At 45.5% G+C, this 25,401-nt stretch overlaps 1 protein-coding gene across 10 annotated transcripts in view; it reads right to left on the bottom strand.

Moving 5' to 3' along the window:
- Positions 1-3,047: 3,047 nt before the first annotated feature.
- Positions 3,048-25,401, bottom strand: part of Pcnt (pericentrin) — a 107,257-nt gene continuing 84,903 nt past the window's right edge. For all 10 annotated transcript variants that reach the window (XM_028874273.2, XM_028874268.2, XM_037199869.1 and 7 more), the window contains 9 exons: positions 22,414-22,658; positions 21,152-21,254; positions 20,695-20,868; positions 9,256-9,375; positions 8,313-8,545; positions 7,322-7,398; positions 6,437-6,578; positions 5,363-5,490; positions 3,048-3,461 (listed from right to left, as the gene is read on the bottom strand). In XM_028874273.2, the coding sequence (XP_028730106.1) occupies positions 3,421-3,461; positions 5,363-5,490; positions 6,437-6,578; positions 7,322-7,398; positions 8,313-8,545; positions 9,256-9,375; positions 20,695-20,868; positions 21,152-21,254; positions 22,414-22,658 (1,263 nt within the window). In that variant the 3' untranslated portion in view covers positions 3,048-3,420. The remainder of the gene's footprint in view (positions 3,462-5,362; positions 5,491-6,436; positions 6,579-7,321; positions 7,399-8,312; positions 8,546-9,255; positions 9,376-20,694; positions 20,869-21,151; positions 21,255-22,413; positions 22,659-25,401) is intronic.

Genomic DNA, 25,401 nt, shown 5'->3' with positions numbered 1-25,401 from the left:
CAGGAGGAGAGGTAAAAGCCACAAGTCACGTGGCAACACGTAGATGACTAGAAATGGGTTATTTTGTTTGTAAGAGCTAGTGGGACAAGCCTAAGCTATAGGCCAGGCTCTTATAATTAATAATAATAATAATAATAATAATAATAATAATAATAATGTGTCACTTTTTGTGAGGTGGTGGCTCAAAGAAAAATCCACCTACAATCAGGGACTGGAAGACAGTGGAGAGGGGACAAGCATTCAAAGGGAATGGAGAATGGGGGTGTTTGATGCCCAGCTAGTTCACTGGGCCTGAGGGGACAGTGTGATGGTATTGTGTTCCCCAAAATATTGTGCACCCTAATAAACTTATCTGGGGTCAGAGAACGGAACAGCCACTAGATACAGAGGCTAGAAAATGGTGGCACTCACACCTTTAATCCTAGCCTTCTGGAGGCATGGATCTCTGTGAGTTCAAAGCCACATGGGAAACAGCCAGGCATGGTGACACAGCCAGGCATGGTGACACACGCCTTTAATCCCAGGGACTGACGGCAGAAAGCAGAAAGGTATATAAGGCGCGAAAACCAGGAACTAGAAGCATTTGGCTAGTTAAGCTTCAGGCTTTCAAGCAGCAGTTCAACTGAGAGCCACTGGGATGAGGACACAGAAGCTTCCAGTCTGAGGAAACAGGATCAGCTGGGGAACTGTGGAGGTGAGGAAGCTGTGGCTTATTCTGCTTCTCTGATCTTCCAGCATTCACTCCAATAACTGGCCTCAGGTTTGATTTTATTAATAAGACTCTTTAAGATTCCTGCTACAGGACAATGTTCACAGGAGAAGGGGAAGTTGATTCAGTAGGCACGCCTGGACTGGTAAGGTACCTTAGTGCCCTCTTCACACCCCAGGGTAGGCATGACCTCTATGAAGAAGATGCTCTGGTGGATCTGAGTGACTGAAACCAGCATATAAGTCAATTCACAGAGAGCTAAAGCATCCAACAGAAGAAATGAACAGAAGCAAAGGGTTCTTATCTGGGTCAAAGTCAAATATGACAAGATTTGTGTTGAGCTGGAATTTTTTGTTTAGTTTTTGTTTTTAAGACAGGGTCTATGTAGTTCTGGAACTCACTCTGTAGACCAGTCAAACCTTGAACTCACAGAGATCTGCCTGCCTCTGTCTCCCAAATGCTGGGATTAAAGGCATACGCTGCCATGCCTGGCAAGCTGGAATTACTGTGGCAAGGACAGAGATGCAACTTTCTGATTGGATTAAAGCCTTCTCCAAAGGAGGGGATTCACATCTGGCATCATAAGGCTCGACAGAAATCTGTGACCAAGGAGGTCACAGGCCCCAGTGGAGAAGCAATTGCTCTTCTTTAATTAAGTGAGTGTAACATGCCTATCAAATTGCCTTGGGGGACTGTTACTGTCTGTCCTGATAGTGGAAGAAAACTCCTTTTGGTGTGGTATTTACTCAAGAGACTTAGGACTGATTAAAATGCCAAGAATGACTGACTCATGGTGGTGTGGTGGCCACTTGGTCCTGTGGATGGTGAAAAAGAAGAGGTGAAGACGGCATCCTGTTGGTGTGGAGTGCTGAAATAATGGCAGGTAGTCTATGCTTTGAGTGAACAATTCATGCTGCCCTTGCTCCCACAGGAACACACACCTGGGAGCCTGGAGACTGAAGATAGGAATAATGCTGGAGGAACTTTTGCTTCCCACTGTTCACCTCCTTGCTGTGGAACAATCTTTTGGTATTACTCTCATCGGCTAATAAGGAGCTGACTAACAAATAGCTAGGCAGAAAAAAGTTAGGTGGGACTTGTAGACAAAAAGAGCATGGGGTAGGAGGAGGTGGAGTCACCAGGAGATGCAGCGAGATGAACATGCCATGTTGAAAAAAGATACCACCACGTGATAGAGCGTAGGTAAGAAATATGGGTTAATTTAAGATGTAAGAGCTAGTTAGTAACAAGCCTAAGCTATCAGCTGAGCATTTATAATTAATAGAAGGTCTTTGTGTGGTTGTTTGGGAGCAGCCGGTGGGACAGAGCTGAGTGGTGGTCCTGATAAAAAACTCTGCCTACATCTCTTCTTCTATGTGTTGGTAGCACACTGGCCTTAAAAACTAGTCAGTCACTGCCAGATCTCAGAGCTGGCCCGAGTCCTGAAAAGATCTGTGTAACACCTGAGCACCCAAGATTGCTGAACACGAACCTCACCAGCCTCTCAGAAGATGAAGAATCTTCTAGTGGCAAATACCTCACATCAGGCAATCACATTAAATTATATTCCATTGATTAAACGAGGGAGGAAAATGAGAACAAATCCTGAGTGGCCAGAGGGTAGGCTCTATCTGCTTCAGTGCCCAGGCACTCAAGTGGAGGACAGGAGGGAAAAGATGAAAAAAACTGTTCATTCACAGGTAGGTGTGTGTGTGTGTGTGTGTGTGTGTGTGTGTGCGCACATGCGTGCATGCACATTTCTGACAGCTGATGTGCCTCATTATGCCTTGTCTTTTACCATAGGGGACTTAAGAGTCCTAGGAACAGTGTCACTGTTCCTCGAGCTTCAGGATGGTGGCTCATCTCTGGGTTGCTTTACCTTGTCCATTTGTCGAAGCTCCTCTAATATCAGAGTAACCAAACACTTACATTAAATTCCCTTTGAAAAACCGAACCGCTTTGTTTTCTAGCCTAGGATCTGACTGATAAAACATCACATATTTGATTAAAGTATTTCTGGGCAAACTTTAATTGATCATGATGAATTTTGCCCCTCTTATATTATGAAAAAGTTTTAAACAATATTATCTGTTAACTATATTTACTGTTTTGAAAGACTTTGCCATGTAGACTGAATCCATATATATGTGGATGTCTGTGTGACACACTTACACATACACTTGACTTTATATCCAATTCTGGGTGAAGGTTCTAAGCCAGAATCACTGCATGGTATAAATATAAGTGAGTTATATAATAGCTACAGCCACGAGAAACAAGCTTGACATCAAAAAGAATTAACTGAATGGACTAAAAAAACACAACACAAGACCATCCATAAGAGAACAGTATTTAAAATTTATTCTTTCCTTCCAAAATTTATTCTTTCCTTCCTATTTGTCCATTTACAAATGAACTTCCTGTCCTCACACGTTAAGAAAATAAACAACTGGAACCACTCTCCACTTCTGACCTGGAGGCAGAGGCTCTATCACAGGCACAGAGCACCGCACAGCCACTGCTCACTGGAGGAGGGAAGAGGGAGGAGCGAAGTGCTCCATACAGCAGTGTGGAGATTTGGAAACGCTCGGCGCTCCCAGGGGCTGGTAGCATGACTCCTGCAGTGTCCCAGACCACACCATGAGCTTTCCTTAGGAAAGCCGTCTTTCCTCAGATACAACTGTCACAGGTTAAGAGCCACAAGACTTTATTCATTGTTTACTCTTCTGATGGCAGGATTTCTGAGTAGAATCTAAAATTAAAGCAGAATAGAAATTTGTTACAAAACCTGTTAAGAATTTTTAATTTTTACTAACTTCAAAACACCACCACCTCAGAGCTTTGGTAAAAATACTGAGTTATAATGAAATTGGAAGGTTAGGTTTAAGAAACTATTACATAAATTACATACAGGCCAAATAGTAATTGGTAATGATTGGAATGTAAAATATCTTTCACAAGACCATGAGTTTTAACACTCAGTCTTCAGGTGGTGACAGTGTGAGGCAGTGCACCATTTAGGATCTGAAGCCTTGCTGAAGGAAGTAGTTCACTGGAAGCAGGAAGTGAGCTCTGACAGTCTGTCTTCACTTCCTGTCCTTTCTCTGCTTCCTAATCTGCACAAACCTACGAGCAGCCACACACTCCTGCTTCCACCTCAAGCTGCTCCAGCCAGCAGGCACACCTGCTGTGATGGACTATTTTCTTAAAGAGCCAAAACAAATCGGTCCTGAGTTGCCTCTTGTCAAGATATTTGGTCACAGAAAATTGGTGCTTGAGAGTGGGGCCCCTGCTGTGATAACCATGGCCATGTGGTTGGTAAGGCCTTTGGTCAAATTCTTTGCTTGAACAATTTGGAAGAGTATGGAGTCATGGGCTAGAGAAGTCCAGAGTGCTGGAAGCAGAGCTTAATGGACAAGCCCAGTAAGAGGGTTTGGACTTTTCAAACTCTTAGGACCATGGACACTTTTGAAGGTGGACGTCACTTTGCATTATGAGATGACTGGCCAGGAGCCGGGTCATGCGTTTGTTACGGTTTCAGTATGAAAAGTCTCCCACAGGAGCACGTGTTTAAACACTTGGTTCTCAGTTGGTGGTGCTGGTTTGGGAGTCTGGAACCCAGAGGTTGAGCTGTGCTGGAGGAGGAAGTGGGTCACTGGGGCAGGCCTTGAGGTGTTAGAGCCCACCAGCTGCCGCCATGCCTTCCCTGCCGACTGCTTCTCAATGATCACAGTGATGAGAAAGTAATTAACACAATTATCCTCACATTCCCTGTCCGTGTAAGCGGACAGAAAGACCCGGCTAGTGACTGGACCAGACTTATCCACCACATACTGCGAAGTGCATGTGAAATGAGTCTATTCACTCCAACTAAAAACGCCTCAGCTGACACTAGCAGACTTTTGTTCAGAGGCAGCATGTAACTCTGTGGCCCTGGGCAGCAAGCAGTACTCACTGTGTAGACCAGTCTGGTTTCACACTGTTGGCAACCCTCCTGACAGCGCCTATCTGGTGCTGTGGGATGTTCTCTATGTCCTGTGGGAGCCCTTCTTGGGTTCTTTGTGGCGTTACCCAGCAAGTCCACAGAGAGGATGATTAGGACCATGGGCCTGAGTGCAGGTGTTTGAGATGGTCTGCACTTGGCTGTGCTGGGGGATGGTCTGTATGTCAAGTTGTTCTGATTGATCAATAAATAAAACCTGATCGGCTGTGGCTAGGCAGGAAGGATAGGTGGGACTAACAGAGAGGAGAAATAAAAGGACAGGAAGGCAGAAGGACTGACTGCCAGATGCCGCCAGCACAAGAAGCATGTGAAGATGCTGGTAAGCCACGAGCCACATGGCAAGGTATAGATTTCTAGAAATGGGTTACTTTAAGATATAAGAAAAGTTAGCAAGAAGCCTGCCACGGCCATACAGTTTGTATGCAATATAAGTCTCTGTGTTTACTTGGTTGGGTCTGAGCGGCTGTGGGACTGGCGGGTGACAAAGATTTGTCCTGACTGTGGGCAAGGCAGGAAAACTCTAGCTACAAGGAGCAGAAAGGAAAGAGGATGACTCAGGAGTACTACTCTTATCAATTGACTAGCAGTTTTTGTCTATGTTGTTATGCTTCTAAGGTACAGGAATACTATTTTTAACAAGTACTTTTTACCTGGTGGTAACCCCCCAAGTCTTTGCTGGATCATTTCTAAATGATGAATATATTCTGTCAAGGAATGTTCTGGATCTTGAGAAGCAGTCAGAGATCTTTCTAACCTTGAATTTGGTGATGAAGGTGATCTGCAAACAAAGAACCATATCAAGGAGAAAAGAAAGGAAAAAACAAAACAAAAACATTAAATTAACAGGTGGTGTTACAGTCAGAAGTGCACAGATGAGGGCCTAGGATCAGCTGACCAGATCTGGGATGGGTCTCCTCTAGGGCTAGTCTCTTCATGCCCATTATTTACCACAAAGAAAACATGTTTTTATTTGCCTAGACTCCAGAGGCTCATAAATGCTAGGCAAGTTCTGTACACCAACTGAAATCTATTCTTGCCCTGCGTAGTACTTAAATAAACAAACAAACAACTTTTAAGGCTGAGTACAGCGGTACACTCCTGTAATCCCAGGATTTGGGATACAAAAGTAAGAGGGCAGAACGTCTGAGTTCAAGGCTGGTCAACACAGTAAGTTCCAGGACAGTTAGGGTTACATAAAGAGACCCTGTCTCAAAATAAAACAAGCACCAAAATGAAACCAAACAAATCAACTTCTACATCTCACTTTGCAGTCAGAATAAGTGGCAACAATTGTGTATTATTTCATTCAATAAATTTTGAGATTATACCCATCACCCCAATTGTATTACGCCTCAGCATCCCTCACAGGGTGACCCAGATGGTCTACCTCTGGGCCTATACTTCCTTGAGCAACCCCCCCCCACACCCCAGTCTAACTCTCATCTGATCATCCTTTCTCCCAGGCCCCAGTGTCCCCAGGGACACTGTGTCCCTTTCCCTTTCCATGAGACAAGTTCCCAAAGTTCTTTCTGAACACAGGTGACCTTAGTCCTTCTTGAATAAAACAAGGTCCCCAGGCTCTTCAAGACTCCCTGCTGTGTCCCCTGCCTTCCTGAGCCAGCCAAAGACAGTACTTCCAAACGACACTTCTCTGGGCAGCCATACGGGGTTCTGGATCCTATTGACATGATGTCTAGGTAAAAACCTGGAGCATCCCAACTGACCTTTCCACTTTGCCCAGCGAGATTGCTGCCGAGGATCTGGGGCTGTGTCTAGAGTCCTTGATATGACCTGAGGAAACTTCTCTGGTTGGCAGAGACACTCTGTTTTCTGATGGAGAATGCTGTCTCCGGGACATTCGATGTCCTTCTCAAGAATGATTAAACAACAAATTGTTAGGAAAAGAAATGCACATTTTAGGAGGAGCCATCCACTAAAATCTAAGCTTATACAAACAACTTTAAGAATCTGCATGGTGATTTCAAAACATACCAAGTTGTGATATTTTAAGTTTTGGTGACCTACATTAACTTGGATAACACTGGCCCTGACTGCCAGCACTGCATGTCAGCCCACAGCTCCGGAAAAAAAAGAGGCAAGCATGCCTGCTGACCTGAACTGAAGCCACTGTCAGGATGGCAGCCAGTGGTGACTCAGTGGCCCAGAGGGTAGAGAGCCTACACTCTCCATGTCCTCCAAGTAGGAAGGTCATTCACAATCTGCCACCACTAGAGACTAGACAAAGAGCCAGCAAAGCATCTTGCTGTCACTGACCCGAGAGTCCAGGAAGCCACTGTTACACTTCCTGTGAGTAGGCAGCAGCAGCAGTTCCAGATGTGGCTAAAACAACCACGGATGCTCACACAGGTAGGCACAGAACTCCAGGCGACTCTGGAGCAACAAGGACCGGTGTGTTCTGCACTCTCCAGAATCACTGCTCAGCTCGCGCTCCCTGGCCGACCTTGGCCGCCAGGGCTGTTCTCAGTGCTCTAGGGTGGCTGCACTACTGTATTTTCTGGCTTTCTTACCATGCTTTATCACACCCCCAAACTAAAACGCTCAAGAAAATGCCACCAGCAGCAGGAAGGGCGGTGACACCCAAGGCCCACCTTGGCGGGTGCTTCTGCCATGTAGCAGCGCTCCTTTCCGATCCACTTCTTGCCATTTCTTAACCAAAAATCGCAACCTATACAGAAAGGTGACAAGATACATTTAAACAAGAGACGACAGGAACGCAGGAAGCAGTGGCACTCCTGATGCCACCCAACCACCAGAACTTGCCCTCTGCCCACCGCTGGGTCAGCTGAGAGCCAGCTGTCCTTTCCTATCATGCAGGAACTGCTACGCTCCATCACCATCTAAAGAAGTCCCCCACCACCCCACTCGTGACAACCAGCTGGTTCTGCAAGCACCCACCACAGCTTACCTGCAGCCTAACACACTAAAAAACTGCAAGCCCGTGTGCGTCACCAGAAACTGGGAAAAGACTGCTTCTGCCTGGTTGGGCCATCAACAGACCAGCACTAATAGTGTAGGGAAGGCACAGGCAGGGTGACGACAGTACATGGGTGCTTCACACTCCTTTTAGCATGGCTCTCCCAACAAGTGGCGTGACTGGAACTTTCCTCGTTGTGGTGTGGCAAACCATAGATTATTCCAAAAAAGACCACCAGGCCCTGGAAATTTTTTTTTCAGGCATTCTGATGCTGGGTCTCATCAATAGTTCAGGCTAGCCTAGGACTTTTGATCCCTGTCTCTGCCACCTGCGTGCTGGGATGACAGGCCTGTGGCACCATACACAGGCACAACATGAATTTGCTTATTTGTATGTATATTTTGCCTGCATATATGTATGTGCACCATATGCATGCCTGATGCCATGGAGGTCAGAAGAAAGCATGGGATCCCATGAACTAGGGTGACAAATGGTTGGAGCCATCTCTCCAGCCCCTACAGCATGACTTCTTAAAGCAAATGTGATATTTAAGGCCACGAGTGCCATTGATTTTGAAAGAGAAAACACTGTAGTTTCAAGGAATAAGGCCACTAGAGAAGCAAGCATATATTCATTGCTACCTGGCTTAGAGGCAGGGCATTTACCTCAATACTGCGATGACTACCCTCACAGCAGTGCGGAACTTTGTAAAAGGACGTGATGTAGTAATTTTCTTATCTACTTTGGAAGGAAATACCCCCAAATGAGCAATCATGGAGAGCGTTTCCTGTTCAGAGTCCTGGAATCCGCCAATCAGCAGCAGGAGATACTTCTTTTGATAAATCAGAGCTTTTCTAAAGCTCTCTGCTCTCAGATAGTGCAGGTACAGTTTTTCCATCTAAAATGAAGACAGATTAGAATCAGAGGAAACAAAGACACAGTCCTGATAGACCCTGCTAGGTATACTGGTACAGTTAGATGTTCATCACAAAAAGAAATCAAACTGGCTTATAATTCACAAACTATCAGTCACCCATGCACATCTGTAATCTCCTCTTGAAGAGCCCCAGACAAAATCTAGAAAGAAGTATCTTCTCCAGAACACTCTCAAATGAGCCCCCATGAAGACCACTATCTAGTACAAGTACAGTCTATACTGGCTATGTGGGGGGGTGGGGAGAGGACATCACAATGGGTTCCACAGACGATATGGGTGATGGGGAAAACCGTGAAACTACAGAGCTTGGATCCAAACCCTGACAAGCACTTTGCCCTCAGGAGCAAACCACAGGAAAGTTTCTTAACCTATAGAAATCACCTCCTGATGACTTGAGCATTACACATTCCTTCAGCCATTAGAGAAAACATGGTATCTGCACACAAGCAAACCAAGCTTTAGATCCACTTTGTGCTAACTTCCTTTCTCACAGTGATCTGACAACTAGGGCAGCGGGTCTTCTCCTGTCTGAAATATGTTTGATGTATGTATCAACAGATGCACCAAACAACAAGCACCCTGTGGTTAAGACGACCCTTCTCCTGCAGTTAGTTAACGAGCCCTGGTTTAAGACATGGCTGGCACTCTGAACCCAACCCTGCAAGGCTTACCTTCGTATTGCAGGTGTTTGTTTCCACACTTGTAGTTGATGTGTGCCACTCGGGATCTGAGTGCCGCAGAGAACTCTGCAAAACCGTCCCATCTTGCTTCCATGAAGACTTGCTTTGCCTCTGTAGAAAAAAAAAAAACAAAAAAAACCATACAGCTGGCAATATAGAGCTTTTCTTTTCAGGGGTTGTAGGTCAGAAATAAACCTTCAGTGTTGTTCCTCAGGAGCTGTCAGCTATTTTTAAAGGACAGGGTCTCTCACTGGGGTCTGGGCTAGTTACAAATTAGGCTAGGCTAGTTGGTCAGGGAGCCCCAGAGATCCACCAGTCTCTGTTTCCCTGGCACACGGATTACAAGTGCATGTGCCACTATAATCTGTCTTTTGGTTTGCTAGTTTTGAGATATGGTCTCACTCTGCAGCTCTTGCTAGCCTGGAACATGTATGTAGACCAGGCTGGCCTCATAACCACCTGCCTCTGCCTCCCGAGTGCTGGGATTAAAGGTGTGCCACCATGCCCAGCTCACACCTGGCTGGGGACAGAGCTCAGGACCTCACGCTTGTGAAGCAAGCGCCTCTCCTAGGCCGTCTCCCCAGCCGTCTACCGACTTGTTCTTAAATAGCATCCTGGGAAATTCTCCGAGGAGGATAACGGAGGAGGCAACAGCAGCTGCTCCCCCGATCTGAAAGAAACAGGTCACACCCGAGCACCCCATTCTACCATAGCCAGCACTACTGTGGGGTGGCCTATCGCAGATGAGCGTAGGCTGGGAAAAATGTCTCAGGGCCAGGATCCAGTGAGGCTTCGCCAGCCGATGACCACATGCCCTATGCTGTCCCTTGTCACACGGGGCATCATTTTCAGTAGTGTTCAAGTCACGTTATAATGTTAACACTTGTGCGGTAATTACCATTCATTTACTGAAATATCATTGCACAAAAGATGCATGTTAATAAGAACAAGCCAGAAATATTTGCAAAATATCTACTAATTCAAAGCTTTAAATCTTAAATCATCTTAATAGTTCCTCATTCTAGAAATGCCGATTGCTAACAAAAACAAACACACAGTTCTGTTCTAGCTCCATCAAACCACACAAGAAAAGCCTAACTGAATGGAACAATGTGAGAAATTTTATTTGGTTGTTTTTTTTCTATCAAAAGTAGTTAGCCCAACAAGGGCCCTCCCTTCCACTTTGCATATCAATCAGCCAATTGTGTGAGATTGTGAAGCTGCACTCCCACCAATGGGATGAGACACAGTTACCACCCACATCAGGAACAGAAGACAGATACCATTTTGGCTAAAGTGTTTGCTAGCCCAGTTTGGATTCTGGCACACACATCCTTTTTACAAAAAGAGGAGTCAGACACCTTGCCAAATTACTTTTGCTTTGTTCTTTGAGCAATGGGGGAACCTGTATTGCCACCATATGCCAAGGGCCTCCAAGTTTCTACTGTGGGAGCACAGACTTGGAAGGTGACTCCAAGGTGATGGGACTGAGGTGCCCCCGAAGTTGATGCCTGGGACCTGCCCAGGCGTCAAGGGACAGGAATCAAAGGCAGCTAGTCATCATCATGCCAACACATGGCTCTGGGGGGGGTGGGGGGAAGCAGAGGCCACGGCAGGCCTGGATGAGGAAAAGGAAAAGACAGAATGATCTGTATGAAATGTCACAGTCACTACTAGAGGCAAAGCCAGTCACCCTGAACATAAAGGAGGTACTCCACCAGTTCATTCACAGCCCCTCTTCAGTTTACTCAGGAAAGATACCATTTCCAAATCTCTGTGCTAACCTCCACGACCACGACCAGGTGTTAGCACTAACTGTGGCCAGAACCCACAAAAGCTCAATGGGTTTCATCACTGTCCAATAGATGTAACTTTTTTTTTTTTTTTTGGTTTTTTTGAGACAGGGTTTCTCTGTGTAGCTTTGCGCCTTTCCTGGAACTCACTTGGTAGCCCAGGCTGGCCTCGAACTCACAGAGATCCACCTACCTCTGCCTCCCGAGTGCTGGGATTAAAGGCGGTGCGCCACCACTGCCCAGCTAGATGTAACTTTTAGGAGTAACAAAAGTTCAAGGGGGCACTTGAAACAAGGAGCCTTAGAACACACACTGCAGAGAAGTGAGAGGCTCTGGACTGCTGCTCTCTCATCAGCTCCCAGGCACTTCCCAGTTCCTCACATCCACCAAGACTGGGTCTGGGGTGGTCAGGCACAAAGGAAAGAACAGACTTTCCTTTACCTCCATCTACCAACAAAACCCGAGAGCAGCAACTGAAAGAAGAAACAGAATTATCCACAGCTCTATTACTGACAGAACAGAGCAGGAATAAATTCAGTACGGTTGTGGACAAATTAAGCAACACTACCTTTGTTTGTTGGAGGGACAGTGTAGAGCACTCCTCCATCCCAAGCTGGCTACTTGCCTGAGACACTCAGCAAGAAAGAACAAACACTGGGTCAGCTTAAAGGAGTTTAAACTCCTCAAAACATGTCTCTGACGACAGTGGACTCGAGACCTAACACCAAGTTGTGGATTCTAAGAATTAATATTGTTGCTAGGTCTCAAACCCAGGACAAGTCTTACTCTCTACCTGTGGGTTCTCCCAGCACTCCTCACCCCGCCCCCCCCAGACCCCCCCCCCACCTGATCCATATATAACTCGGCCATTTTGGCTACACCACTCTCTTGGGCAGCAGCTCCTCTCTTGCTCTTCCTCCCTTTCTCTTCTCTCATGGACCAGTTTAGTCTGCTGGCCAGGTTCAGCCTGGACTCCTCCATCTGCCTGTTTTCCCCTTATATCTACAATAAAAATCTTTCTTCTCCACACTTTGGGACTAGTCACATCCTCCTTCTTTCATTTCATTTTTCATTCTGCTGTGAAACTGGCCACCCTACCAAAAGCAATCTGGAGTCAATGCAGCTGCAATCACAATCCCAGTGTCACTCGTCACAGATTCAGGAGAGAACAATTTCAACCTTGAACAACAAGAAGGTAGCAGGAAGTATCCCCACACCTGACTTCCAATTATATTACAGAATCACAGCAATAAAAATAACAGTGATGTGGAAGAGTATAAAGCCTTTACTAATAAACTTGCTTAGGAGACATGAAGTGATTCAAAGAACAATTTAGCAACAGAATGCTGTTTTCAAAATCCCCCAAAGATAAGTAGTATTCTAACCAGGCCTGTTAGCAATAAGAGAAGTTTAGGATGCTAGGATGTAAATGTTTATTCACCAGGATTAACCAGCTATTAGGCTCCACTCCTGTAACAACGGAAACAGCCCTGACATACAACCAGCTATTAGGCCCTGTTCCCATAACAAAAGACATACCTCTAAAGGGTAGCTCAAGGGCAGCACAACTAAGTCCTGGTCTACAATTAAATCCTATGAGCTCTTATCAGAAAAAACATAATTCTGCCATGTGGTCAAGATGACCGGATAACAACTATTCGAAAAAACCAACATTGGTGTACTTAATTATGCTGTGTAAATCTCCTATCTGCTAAAGCAGCCCAACTCTATTTACATCTTTCAAAGTATAACCTGGGCCTAGACCTGAAAGAAGCTTAAAGATGGTGTGTTTATATTTGTGGACTGCATAAACCTAAAATGTATATAACTTAGTAAAATCTTGTATCCGGGCCAGCTTCTCTTTGAGCCTTAGCCCCAGCAGGATAAGCACTAATAAAGAGCTTTTCCTCCATCTCTAATTCCTCACTGGGAAGCCATATTATTTCTGTAACAGTAGCACTGGGACAAAACCAGATGCTCAGATCGATGGAACAGAACAGAGGACCCAGATACAAGGCCATGCAATTACAGCTGTGACAGCTCCTTGGCTTGTTTTGTTTACAAAAATTCCAAAAGTATACAATGGAGAAACGACAGCATCTTCAACAAATGGTACTGGTTAATCTGGAATAATATCAGCATGCAGAAGAATAAAACTAGGTCACTATCTCTCACTTTGCCTGAAACTTAACTCCAAACGCATCAAAGTCCTCCAAGTAAGACCTGATACTCTAAAGCTGCTAGAGGAACAAGTAGGCGCACACTTCAACACACAGGTATAGGTAATGCTGTTCTCACTGGCACCCAGTAGCACAGGAAAAAGAACAAAACAAAACGAACAACAGACAAAGAGGATCTCGTGAAATCAACGTTTCTGTATTACAACGGGAACTGTCAATCAAGAGAAGAGAAAGCAGAATTTCTGCCAGCTGCAGATCCAAGAAGATCGGAGTCCAGAAGAGACACAGAACCCCAAAAGCTAAACACCAAGAAAACAAAACACTGATTGACTAGGAACTAAAAAAAAGATTTTCAAAGAAGAAATAGAAATGGCTAGGAAACACTTTTAAAACTGTTCTGCATCCTTAGCCTCAGGGAAATGCAGATAAAAACCATTTAAGATTCCATCTCACCCCAATCTGAGTGACTACCATCAAGAATACCAAAAACAACAAATACTGGAGGTGGAAAAACGGAAGCCTTACACGATGGTGGCGGGAGTGTGCACCAGTACAGCTACTTTGAACATCAGTGTGGAGGGGTTTGTTGTTTGGTTTGGTTTGAGACAGGATTTCTCTGTGTAGCTCTGGCTGTCCTAGAACTCACTCTGTAGATCAGGCTGAGATCAAAGGCGTGACCACCACCACCTGGCTAGTGTGGAGGTTTTTTAAAAAGCTAAAAATACCATTTGCCCCAGCTCTACACTCCTGGGCATCATGTACTACAGATACCTGCACATCCACATTCACTGCTGCTCTAGTCACAACAGCTGGCAAACGGCCAGGTGGCCATCCGCTGAGGAGCAGATAACAAAAGTGGGGGGGCATATATACACACAATGGAGTTTTATTCGGCTTTAAAGAAAAGTGAAATTATGAAGTTTGCAGGGGAAATGGCTGGAATTGGAAAAAATTGTACTGAGTGAGGTAACCCAGGGCAGAGGACAAGCACAGTCTATTGTCTCGTGATGGATTCTAGCTCCAACTCTTTAGTTCTCTTTGTTTAACAGAGAGTACCTGTGGAAGCCAGGAAATCAGGAAAGAACACAGGGGGACCTTGCCTTAAACAAGGGAAGAGACAGAATGTAGGTAAAAAGCCAGTAAAGGGGGTGCTGTGGGAAGGAAGGTTTAAGCTAGGAGGGAAGCGGGATGAAGGGAAGACAGGTGGGAGATGAGGGTGTTGGAGAAGCTCGGGAGGAGCAGCCAAAGAGAACACAACACAGCCATACGAAAACCTGCTGTCACGTAACCTAAATAAAAAATAAAACAGAGGGGAAATGCTTTCTTAAAGGAAGAAACAAACAAAAAGGATCACTGTTAAATCAATAAAGGACATTCAAAAAACCATCCACAGCTAACGTTCTTTTTAACAGAGAAAGACTGACTAGGGACCAAGACAGGACAGACCAGGGCCATTACTACTTGGCAACGCACTTGAAATCCCAGGCACCACCACAAGAGACACAGAGGTCTGGCGTTCAGAGCTAAATAAGGTAGAGCCTGCCCTCAGCACTACTATGCCAAGCATGGCTTTTTTTTTTTTTTTTAATATAAATAACTGATACAAGTGATGGAATCTTCCCAGGCTGTATCAGACCTTGCTAATGTTTGTCTTTTAGTATCCCCTTTGCCCTCGAAAATAATTGGCATTTATTTAATCTGGCATAGATAGCCACAGGCCTTCAGAGATCCTGCCTCTTGTTAAAAAGTTTCATTGTATAATGCTAGCTTTTACTATTATGCAGTTTTGGAAAAGTATTTAGAAGGACAGAAAAATAGCAGTAAGTTCCAAGTTGGACAAGGAACTACCATAAGCCAAAAGTTGTTGAATGAAAATCCCAGCATTAGTGGTGGGCTATTTCCCTATGAGTTGTTGGCCTAGAAGGCAAAAACCCATATAGGCTACTGCCATTACATCTGGTTGCATGCCAGAACTAGATGGTAAGACCCTATTCATGAAGACACCCTCTACTCTGGTTGTAGGCCATGGAAATACTAGGCTGGCACTGAACTGCCTCTTCCTGCTGGCTAGCTTCTCAAGTGCCAGAGATGCTATAAAGGACGCTGGGGGAGAATTGGTGCTTAGTCCCGCCCAGTAACAGATCTTGCACGCTACCAACATGCCAAGCAAGATGTGCTTGTTAGTGCAAAAGTGACATGACTGTTGTGTGTACAGCCAATTGCTTTCCAGTTGGATTTAAAGCCTGTTCCACGGGAAGGCACGCATATCTAGTTAGGGCGAAAATCTGTGGCTGAAGTCAAAGGCCCCACTGGGAAGGAAGGTCACTGCCATTACTTTGTTAAACAGACATGATGTGCCTGTCAATTTGCCTTCAACATTTATGTAAATGCCCACAGATCATTGTTGCCAGCCTCAGTCATGAAGGAAAAAATTATTTTGCAGTGGGTGTGAACTGCAGAGATTCATAACTGGTCAAGCTCCCAAGAAAAAGTGGCTGCTGATGTGGTATAGTGGCCCTAAAACACAGCAATGAATGAAAAAAAAAATTCACATATCTGTATTACTCCTGCCAATGCTGAAGAACTCTGGGAGAAGAAAGGACATAAGAATGTAAGAGTAGGAAGAAGGGGTAGAATATACTGTGTAGCCATTTCTTCCGAATTCTAGCATTCCCTCCCAGTTAGAGAAAGGGTTGGTTATGCAACTTAGAAGACTCAGGAAGTTCAGAAAGTTACACGACTCACAAGTCCCTTCCCAAGGTCCTAACAATCAGCAGACAATGGCTGGGAGAGGAGCCCACACTGTCAGTAAGTGGCGCTGTCTCTACGTGTGCAAGGAGTGCCAGGGACACAGCTTTGGTGGGGAGCTTCCTGGAGAGGCAGCTGCTTTTGAGTCACCAGCCACGCTCCCATAACTAACCCCAATAAACTCACTGGGCACCAAGCTAGACTTGTTCAGAACTGTTTCTTTGATCTGTCAAAATCTCTTCCCTATCTAGGATGGAGCAGATATTTGTTGACATCTCTCCAGGAAAAGTCATGCAATACAGGACCTCGTATTTGATAGGCAAACTATCACTGAGTTGTAACCTTAGCTCTGATAAATCTTTATCTGTTCATCAGCTGATGGACATTTGAATTACTTCTACCCTTTGGATAAAGAATGATACTGTAAAGCTTTATATACAGTTTTAATGTACTCATTTTTCAGTTTTTTCTCATGGGTAAATACCTGAAAGTGGAATTATTGAGAGACCTTGAGAAACTGTCAGACTGCTTTACAAAATAATTGTATCTTACAGTCTCACACAATTCTTTACACACTCATCTATAGATCTAATGTAATCGAAATTAAAAAAGAAAACCAGCAAGACTCTAGTTTTATATAGAAGTTTATACTCAACTAGAACTGCCAAACAACTTGAAGAAGAGCAGAACTGGAAAAAACAAGAGCAGAAGGCCTTGGAGGCTGGAGTCACAGGTCTCAGAACAATGAATCTTGGAGAGCAGAAACAGCATCAGGAATGTATTTCAGTCTGTAGCTGAAACTTGGGGTCTTGGAGGCTAAGTCTCAGGCTGAGTACTGGGGCTGGAGAAGTGAGTTCCCTACCTAAGGCAGATGCTCACACACAGTGAACCACTAACAAGTACATTTCCTGCAAATCCCGAGGGCAGTCTTCTCGCACTTCCTCTTTCACTGTGCAATCCAACAAGTCTATCTGTCTGTCTGTCCAGAGCTCTGCACACTCTGTGGCAGCCTTTCACTGGCTCTGTGTGCACACAAATAACATAAAGCTACTTCAGCAGGCACAATAGGACAGTTTGTACCCAAGAGTTCCCATCAATTCTGGTTGCTATGATAAAACTCCCATGACCTGTGCTGCTGCCATACTCTCTGCCAGGAGCCAGTTCCAGCACACACAGTTAGGAGAGTCTGAACTTGTGAACCCAGCCTGCTCCAGGCCTGACTGCAAGCAGGGGGCGTTGTTACGTTCCATTCACTGACAGCTAACTCGGTGAGTCACAGACCTAAAACTAAAATTTTCCAGAAAAAAACAAATTAATATATTGGACTCAAAATTCAGAAACTTTTGCCTTACAAAGAAAATCATTCAAAGAAGCACACAGCACAGACCAGGAGAACATTTCACATGTCTGAGAAAGGAGCTGGCACAGTAGCTAGCTCTCCGTGGGTAGTAAGGTAAAGGGGCCCATGGTAAAATGCTGAAATGAGAACAGGCTATAAGAAGGATTAGAGTTCTTTATGTTATAGCAAAGCCTGAAACACTGGGGGCGTGGGGGGGGGAGATATGATGAAAAAGAAGGCTTATGGCAGCGCATGAGATAACTAGATTCAACAGGTAAGAGGAAGGAAAGGGTTCTGGGTAAGGCATGCAGGCCAGCTGGTCTTCCCAAACTCCCTTCTCTGAGGAACCAATGCACAATATTACTACATCTAATGCGGCTAACTGTGATAGATTAAACTGTAGGCAAGGGGAGCCGGGGCAATGGCTCAGCAGTTAAAACACTGGATTCCCAGCCCCCGGGTGGTAGCTTACAACTGTCTGTAATTCCAGCTGCAGGGGATCTAATGACCTCTTCTGGCCTCAAGGTCACCAAACATAAAAGTGGTACACAGACATACAGGCAGGCAAAACACCCAAACACATAAAAATAATAAATAAACTGTAAGTACAGGTGGCATCTGCCTCCATCTACCTCAAGAAAGAGATCCCCGACCATTACATCATCAAAGTTAACTATGAAAAACTGCACCTACTTCTTAGTAGTTCTAAGAATGAGGAGGGTTTAGCATATTAATGGCCTTGAGACATCTCCAAGGTTAGAGGAACAAACAGCTAGCAGACAGCCAAGGTCAACAACCAGCAAGAGCCAGAGATGGACATGGAGAAGGGCAGGCAGCTCTTGAGCAGGCCATGAGACGGACAAGGGGGAGGGTGGGCAGCTCATGAGCAGGACATGAGACGGACAAGGGGGAGGGAGGGCAGTTCATGAGCAGGACATGAGACGGACAAGGGGGAGGGAGGGCAGTTCATGAGCAGGACATGAGACGGACATGGAGAAGGGTAGGCAGTTCATGAGCAGGACATGAGACGGACAAGGGGGGGGAGGCAGTTCATGAGCAGAACATGAGACGGACAAGGGGGGGTAGGCAGCTCATGAGCAGGACATGAGACGGACATGGAGAAGGGTAGGCAGTTCATGAGCAGGACATGATCATCTCCCTAGTTAGGCCAAGAAGACATGCACAGAGCATCTGGGCCTTCCATTGTCTCAGCCCATGATAGTACAGAAGATTAACTAATTTCTTGTCTATTTTCAGCTACTGCTATATAAAAACATCTAGACAAAAAAGTTTAAAGGCCTTCTCCTCTCTAGGGAACCCCTCACACTCTCAGGAGTTTCTTTCAATTTCCTTAATTTCTCACTGTTCCTTTTTCCCTTAATAAAGCTTGCTAGCACTTTGTTTCCTCCCGCAACTGTGTCCTAATCTTCACTGGCGTTGGACAACAAACTGGACAGCACTGCCTTGGGTTCACTTTTGATAGTTAACTGAGTTTCCAGAACAAGCACAACTGGGCTGAGAATGCTCTTACCACGCCCAAAATTCCTGCATCAAAGTCATATCTAAAATAAAACTCTCAAGACTCAGGAAGAAAACAAAAATCCAACTCAAAAATTAGGCAAAAGCCCTTAGGAGTCATTTCACCAAAAAGATACACACAAGACAGAAAAGATGCAGATTACATTAAGTCATCAAGGACAGGGACATTGAAACTCCAGTGAAATAATGTCACACATGTTGATCCAGACAGGAAACCCAGACAACAATCCATGTGAAACTCACATCACTAGACCCTTCACTTCCTTGGAAGGTGAGCAACACAGTGTCATTGAGGAACAGCGCGTTCACTCCTGGGTATTTTTACCAGAGAAATGAAACCTATGTCTACATAAAACTACATAAGTACTTATAACACTGAGAACTGGAAACAGTTCACATGTCCATCAGTAGACCATCCATTACACATACTGTCAGCAATAAAATAAAAAAACAACAATTTTTGGTATATCAACAGTCTGGGCAAGTATCAGACCCACAAGAGAGATGTGAGAGAGACCCAACTAGAAGGTGACACATTCTGGTCCTGACATGTTTAAGAAAGCCGCAGGTCAGTACTTTCTGGCTCCAGAGGAGCCCAGGTAGCCTTGTTCCTTTGAGGGCTGGCCTTGGCCTACATTTTGCAAATGTGGTTATCGGAAAGATAATAAGAATTCTATGCATGTGTGAAAACTTACATGATACCATAACAAAACAGCAAACTTTACTGCAAGAAATTTTTAAAATTTAAGTTTTCATTATAAAAAGTTAAGTAAATCACCAGCTAGAAAACCTCAAATAGGAAACAACTATATCTGCACCATTAGTAAAGAACCAATGAAACCCTAAGCTGATCAGGTTACTGCAGTCTCAGTCTACGTTTCCTTTCACGGCACAAATAACTATGTAGTAGCCAGGTCTACATGGGACACTGCACGCCTGTGCCGGAAGTGGAAAATCTGACCTACGATATCAAATCAAACACCGAAGTGCTGGGTGGACGACTCAGCTGGGTGAAGTGCTTACCATACAGACAGGAGGACCTGTGGATTCCCAGCCGTGAGTGGAAAACCAGCACCGCAGTGCACATCTGTAATCTCAGCGCTGGGGAGGTAGAGACAGGAGAGTTTCTGGGGCTTGCTGGCCAGCCAGTCTAACTGAAACTGTGGCTCCAAATCCGATTAGAGGTTTTGTTTCAACAGGTAAGGTGGAGAGCAAATGAGACACCTAGAGTTGACTTCTGGTCTCAACTGAACTGGTCGCATAAGCACACAGACTTGTGTGCACAGGCGCGCGCACACACACACACACACACACACACACACACACACACACACACACACCCTAAAACACTGAACACTGGGCATGATGGCACATCATTGTATTCCCAGCAATTGGAATGTTGAGGCAGGAGGATCAGAAGTTCAAGGTCATTTGCAGTTATATTGGGAGTCTGAAGCCAGCCTGGGTTACCTGGGATTCTGTCTCAAGCCCCTGCCTCCCCTCAAAAAAAAAAAAAAAATCAAACAAAACAAAATGAAACCCATCAAGCCAGGTGTGGCAGTGTGTACCTGGGGAACTGAGTGAGGAGGAATACTTAAGCCTAGGAGTGTGAGACAAGCCTGGGCAGCATAGCAAGATCCTGGAATTCTGAGTCAGGTTGCATACTAGAAGAGATGAAGCTCATAGGCCAACCACCAGAAAAAAACGGCAGAGGCCCCAGGTCTAGGAAGAAGCCCAGTTCCCTGAGGAGCAGAATGGACAGATCTGACCCAGCACTATGGTATAGAGACAGTGGGCAGACACAATGCTGGGAAGAGACAGAACTCCCTACACTGAGAAGGCAGCCCTTCTGGGTATGGTGCTTCAGGGTCTTCTCAAGCCGGGAGATGGTCCTGCACAGCTCTGCTTTCTCTCGGGTTGCTGCGCTGACGGCTTTTGAAAGCACATCGTTGTCTCTCAGCAGCTCATTCACCAGCTGGACTTGTAGCTCTGCCGCCATCTTTTTCTTGAAAAGGAGTAAACAAATAATACAGCTGAGACCCAAGATGTCAGGATTAGAGGTTAAGATACAGAATACAGTACACAGTACACCCACAAGGACACACAGGGCAGATGGGCACTCACTTGTCCACACAACAAGGGAGTAAGGGATCGCTGGTTAGCAAACAAGCTCCAAAGAAGCCATGACATCCTCTACCAACTCCCCAAAGACTCCACGTGCTGGGAGCTTAGTTTTAGCCCACTATCTAGACAGAGCAAATTGTGCAGCATGGAGAAGCCCACTGTACCTTGGAGGAGGTAGGCATGCTCAGTTCAGACTTCAGTTCCTCAAGAGTATGCATTAAGGATGACACTGCCTTCTCATTTGATGACGTCCAATCTTTAATTGTCCTAAGAAATCAAGCAGGTGTTTAAAAGGTTTATGTATACCCAAATGATTACACTCCTAAGCTGTTCAAGAATTCTCTGCTAATGGCACAAAGAAGATGCATTTGTGCAGCATTTCCTCTGAGAAAGCAAGGGATCCAGCTTTACACTTCAATGTGGTCAATTTGTCATGCTGGTGAGTCACTTCATTCAGAATCTTTGTCTGTAACAGTGGCGTAGGAGGCACTCTTCTAACAAGAGTGGTGTGGTGGAAGACTCACTATACCAAGCAAAGAGACACATCTGTGAAATTCAGAAACCCTCAAACTTGAGCTGGCAGGAGCAGTCAACTGCCCACATCCCAACATCCCACTGCTTCCTGCTGGGTTGATCATTAACGACAGTGTACTCCTGGGTAGCGAGATGTCTCAACATATAAAAGCACTTGCTGCCAGGCCTGACCATCTGAGCTTGCTCATCCACTTGGTGGAAGGAGACAAGAGACTTCAACAAGCTGTCCTTTTACCCCGATGCGCTCACCCACACAGATACACATGCACAAAATAATAAATATAATAATAAAAAATCGAAGTGATGTCTAAATGAAACTGCCTGGAAATCATGGTGTCCACTGAATCAAATCCAGGTCCAGACAGGAGCTATCCCAGGTGATAACAGCACCCCACCTTGGTGGGCATGGACACAGTAGGGGGACAAGCTGAGGGAGCGTCCAGGCCTGGACTCTCCACATCTTAGGTGCATGTGAAAAACCAATCTCAGCACAACTTGAAGATTATGAATAACAAGATTTTTTGTAACATTACAATGTGAAAATATGGTTTTATTTGCATTCCTTAGAAGATCTTGCCCATTAATTCAACAAAACTCATGGAATAAGAAATTGTGCAGGGGACCATTAAGACATGGGCCTGAAATCAAAGCTGCCAAACTCTTCATTTTTTTTCCACTTAAATAGTTTTGCTATATAGGCCTTGTTGGCTTGGAACTGTGCAGACGAGGTCAGTCTTAAACTTGTGGTGGTACTCTTGTCTCTACCTCCCTAGTGTGGGAATTACAGGCACATGCCATTAGCTAAACTTGAGAATTTTCTTGATAATATAAAGTCATGGAATGGATGGGGGTGGGTAACGGTGGCCACTGACCACCATGTATGCGTGCATACCTGTCCACAGTGCGGTTGGTAAAGCTTGTGAGCAGCCCAGCTGCACACAGGAGCTGCTGCCGTATGTTCTCCAGCTCCTGTTGCTGCTCCTGAATGTGGTCCAGCTCCAGAGAACCCAGGCGGGGGGAGCTCCGGCAAGGGCCATCCCCCTCAGCCACCTTCTCCTTCCACCTCAGCTCTCTCACCATTTCCTGAAGCTGCTCGATTTTATGCTCATCGCGCTGGCGCTGTAACTCCAATTCTCGCTGTCACGATGGCAAGAACAATGGGAAAGACCGTTACAGTTTTCCAAAAGAAACCGTTTGCTGTTGGGCTTAGTGGGGCACGCCTATAGCCAGCACTTGGGAGGCAGAAGCAGGGGGTCAGGAGGTGGTGGCTGGCCTGGATGGACACAGTAAGTCTAACTAAAGCCAACACAGCAAGACCTCATCTCAAAACAAAACGGGTCCTCAACAATTATTTGGCCAAAGACCAGCAGTGTCATGTAGTACCTCAAAGGAAAAGCCCACCACAGACCAACCACAGCACCTTTAAAGAAGGTGTCTACACTCTGTTTATTGGCCCTCTACCCAGATTCCGACAATGAATCCATTCACCACCATCAACATAGTCAGGCAACCCGCACAGCATAGTCTACACCGCAGTCTCAGCTTAGGTTTGGGCCAAGTCCAAGGGAAGCCCTTGGGTAATCAGCAGAGGAGCCTGCTGACACACAGGCTGACACAGGCTGAGCCTCAGCTATGTCTATGTACGCCCCAACACACATGTCAGCAAAGGAGAACAGCATAATGCATATGACAAATCATGCCTGCCAGGGGCAGCCCTGTGGCCCAGCCTGACCTAACTAGTCATCAACCTAGACTCATAAAACGGAAGTGACCAGTGCCACGGTATTGTAGAGGTGCTAGCTCTCTGGGTACAGGGTGAAGGGCAACCAATGCCTGGACCCTCCCTGATGAGGTGTAGTTGAGTTACCAGGTAGGGTAAGAGGTGCCTCAGGGAAGGCCAAAAAGGCCTCAGAAAAGCCACAGCAGTGAAGCGTTTTTTATCTAATATAACACACAGCATGGCAGATTCTCAGGGGTACCAGAGGACCTTTTGGGCAAAAGGTGTGAGTGGAATTGCAAGATCCCAAGACAGAAACACAGAGATGAGCCTGCTTTGCTGGAGAGAGAGTTCAGGGTCAGACCCGAGCCCACAGAAGGCTTCGGGGAGACAGGCCGCAGCGCCACACCCAGCACAGCTCACAGGAGACCAGCTTTCTGACATTACTTCAGTGCTTCTGCCTCAATAGCAAGCAGAGATCCATCATTCTTAATCTCCCAGGTGAGTAAAGCGGAAGTAGACATTGTTTAGAAAAGAGGGTCCTGGCCTGTAATGCCCGGGCCAGGCTCTGGCAGTCAGGCTAGGAAATGGGGCTATGATCCAACCACACAGATCCTGTGCAAGGTAGATAATTCCAGCAGGAGACACATGAGATGTGCCGCCATGAAACGCTGCTACTACATCAGGAAACGTCCTCTTTGTTTTAATTACGTTCAAGCAACTGAGACATCCTTCATTTTTACAGAAAAAAAAAAAAAAAAAAAAGATCAAAATGAAACAAAAGGTTTGCTGGAGAATGGAAATGGCTTGGGGGGGCTGGTTCTTGAATGTGAAGACCTTTCAGGAACTGCGCTGGTTGGAGATGCTTGTTGGGGGGGAGGGGCAGGGGAAGCAAAGGCAGCATCCAGTCCTGGCTCCCGCCAAATGCTGCATCCTCCAGGGCACCCCCATCTGGCCTGACTACTTCACAATGGTCCACCCGCCTACACCTCTGCGCCAAACCTCTAAGACCATTTGTGTTTTCTATGATGTTCAGTGACAAAAATACTATAACTATTTTGGAGGGCGGTATTTGTTGCTGAAGTTGGACTTTCTACTAAGAAAAGTTTTCATAAAAATTTTTAGTTTGAGTATTAAAGTATGTATCTGGAGAATTTTTTTTAATGCCTTTATTAGCTCTTTTTTTTTTTTTTTTTTTTTTTTGGTTTTTCGAGACAGGGTTTCTCTGTGTAGCTTTGCGCCTTTCCTGGAGCTCACTTGTTATTAGCTCTTTTTTAACTTTATTTTATGTGAATTGGTGTGAAGGTGTCAGATCCTCTGGAACTGGAGTTACAGACAATTGTGAGCTGCCATGTGGGTGCTGGGAAATGAACCCAGGTCCTCTGGAAGAGCAACCAGTGCTCTTAACCACTGAGCCATCTCTCCAGCCCCCTGGAGAATTTTTTTTAAGCATCAAAAAAAGGACCAGTGAAATGGATTAGAGTAGTGGCTCTCAACCCGTGGGTCACGACTCCTTGGTGGGGAGGATGAACAACCCTTTCACAGGGGTCGCCTATCAGAGATAACCTGCATATCAGACACTAACACTACAATTCATAACAGTAGCAAAATTACAGTTATGAAGTAGCAGCATAGTCGTTTTATGGTTGGGGGGGTCAACAGCATGAGGAACTGTATTAAAGGGTCTTAGTGTTAGGAAGGTTGAGGAACTGGCTCAGAGGGTAAAGGTGCTTGCCAACAAGCCTGACACCCTGAGTTCAATCCTCAGAACCCACAGAAAGGTGGAGGAGAGAACCAAATCCTCGAATTTATTCTTTGACCTCCACGTGCTCAGCACAGCCTGAATGTACATGCATGCACACACCCGCACTGAGAAAATAAACTTTAATGTGCTATATGTTCACTGGAAACCTTAAAGTCATCCGGACACACAGGCCAGTCCCAAGAGCGTACATACTGGGAGGTTCACTAACACAAAGTGTCTCAAAGACTCACAGAGACAGACAGCTCAGGGATTCCCTGGGCTAGGCATGGGAAACAGCAAGTGACTTCTCAAAAAACACGGAGCCCCACTGGAGTGTCACCACTTTTCATAGGTTTCCTAAATTGTTCTGACAGAATGCATCTCTACATCACAGATGGCCCAATTTAGATCAGGGGACT

This window comes from Peromyscus leucopus, chromosome 16_21, assembly GCF_004664715.2.
Source record: "Peromyscus leucopus breed LL Stock chromosome 16_21, UCI_PerLeu_2.1, whole genome shotgun sequence".
Taxonomy (NCBI): Eukaryota; Metazoa; Chordata; class Mammalia; order Rodentia; family Cricetidae; genus Peromyscus; species Peromyscus leucopus.
The sequence above is the reverse complement of the archived record's forward strand: the minus strand, read 5'-3'. Positions and strand labels throughout refer to the sequence as shown.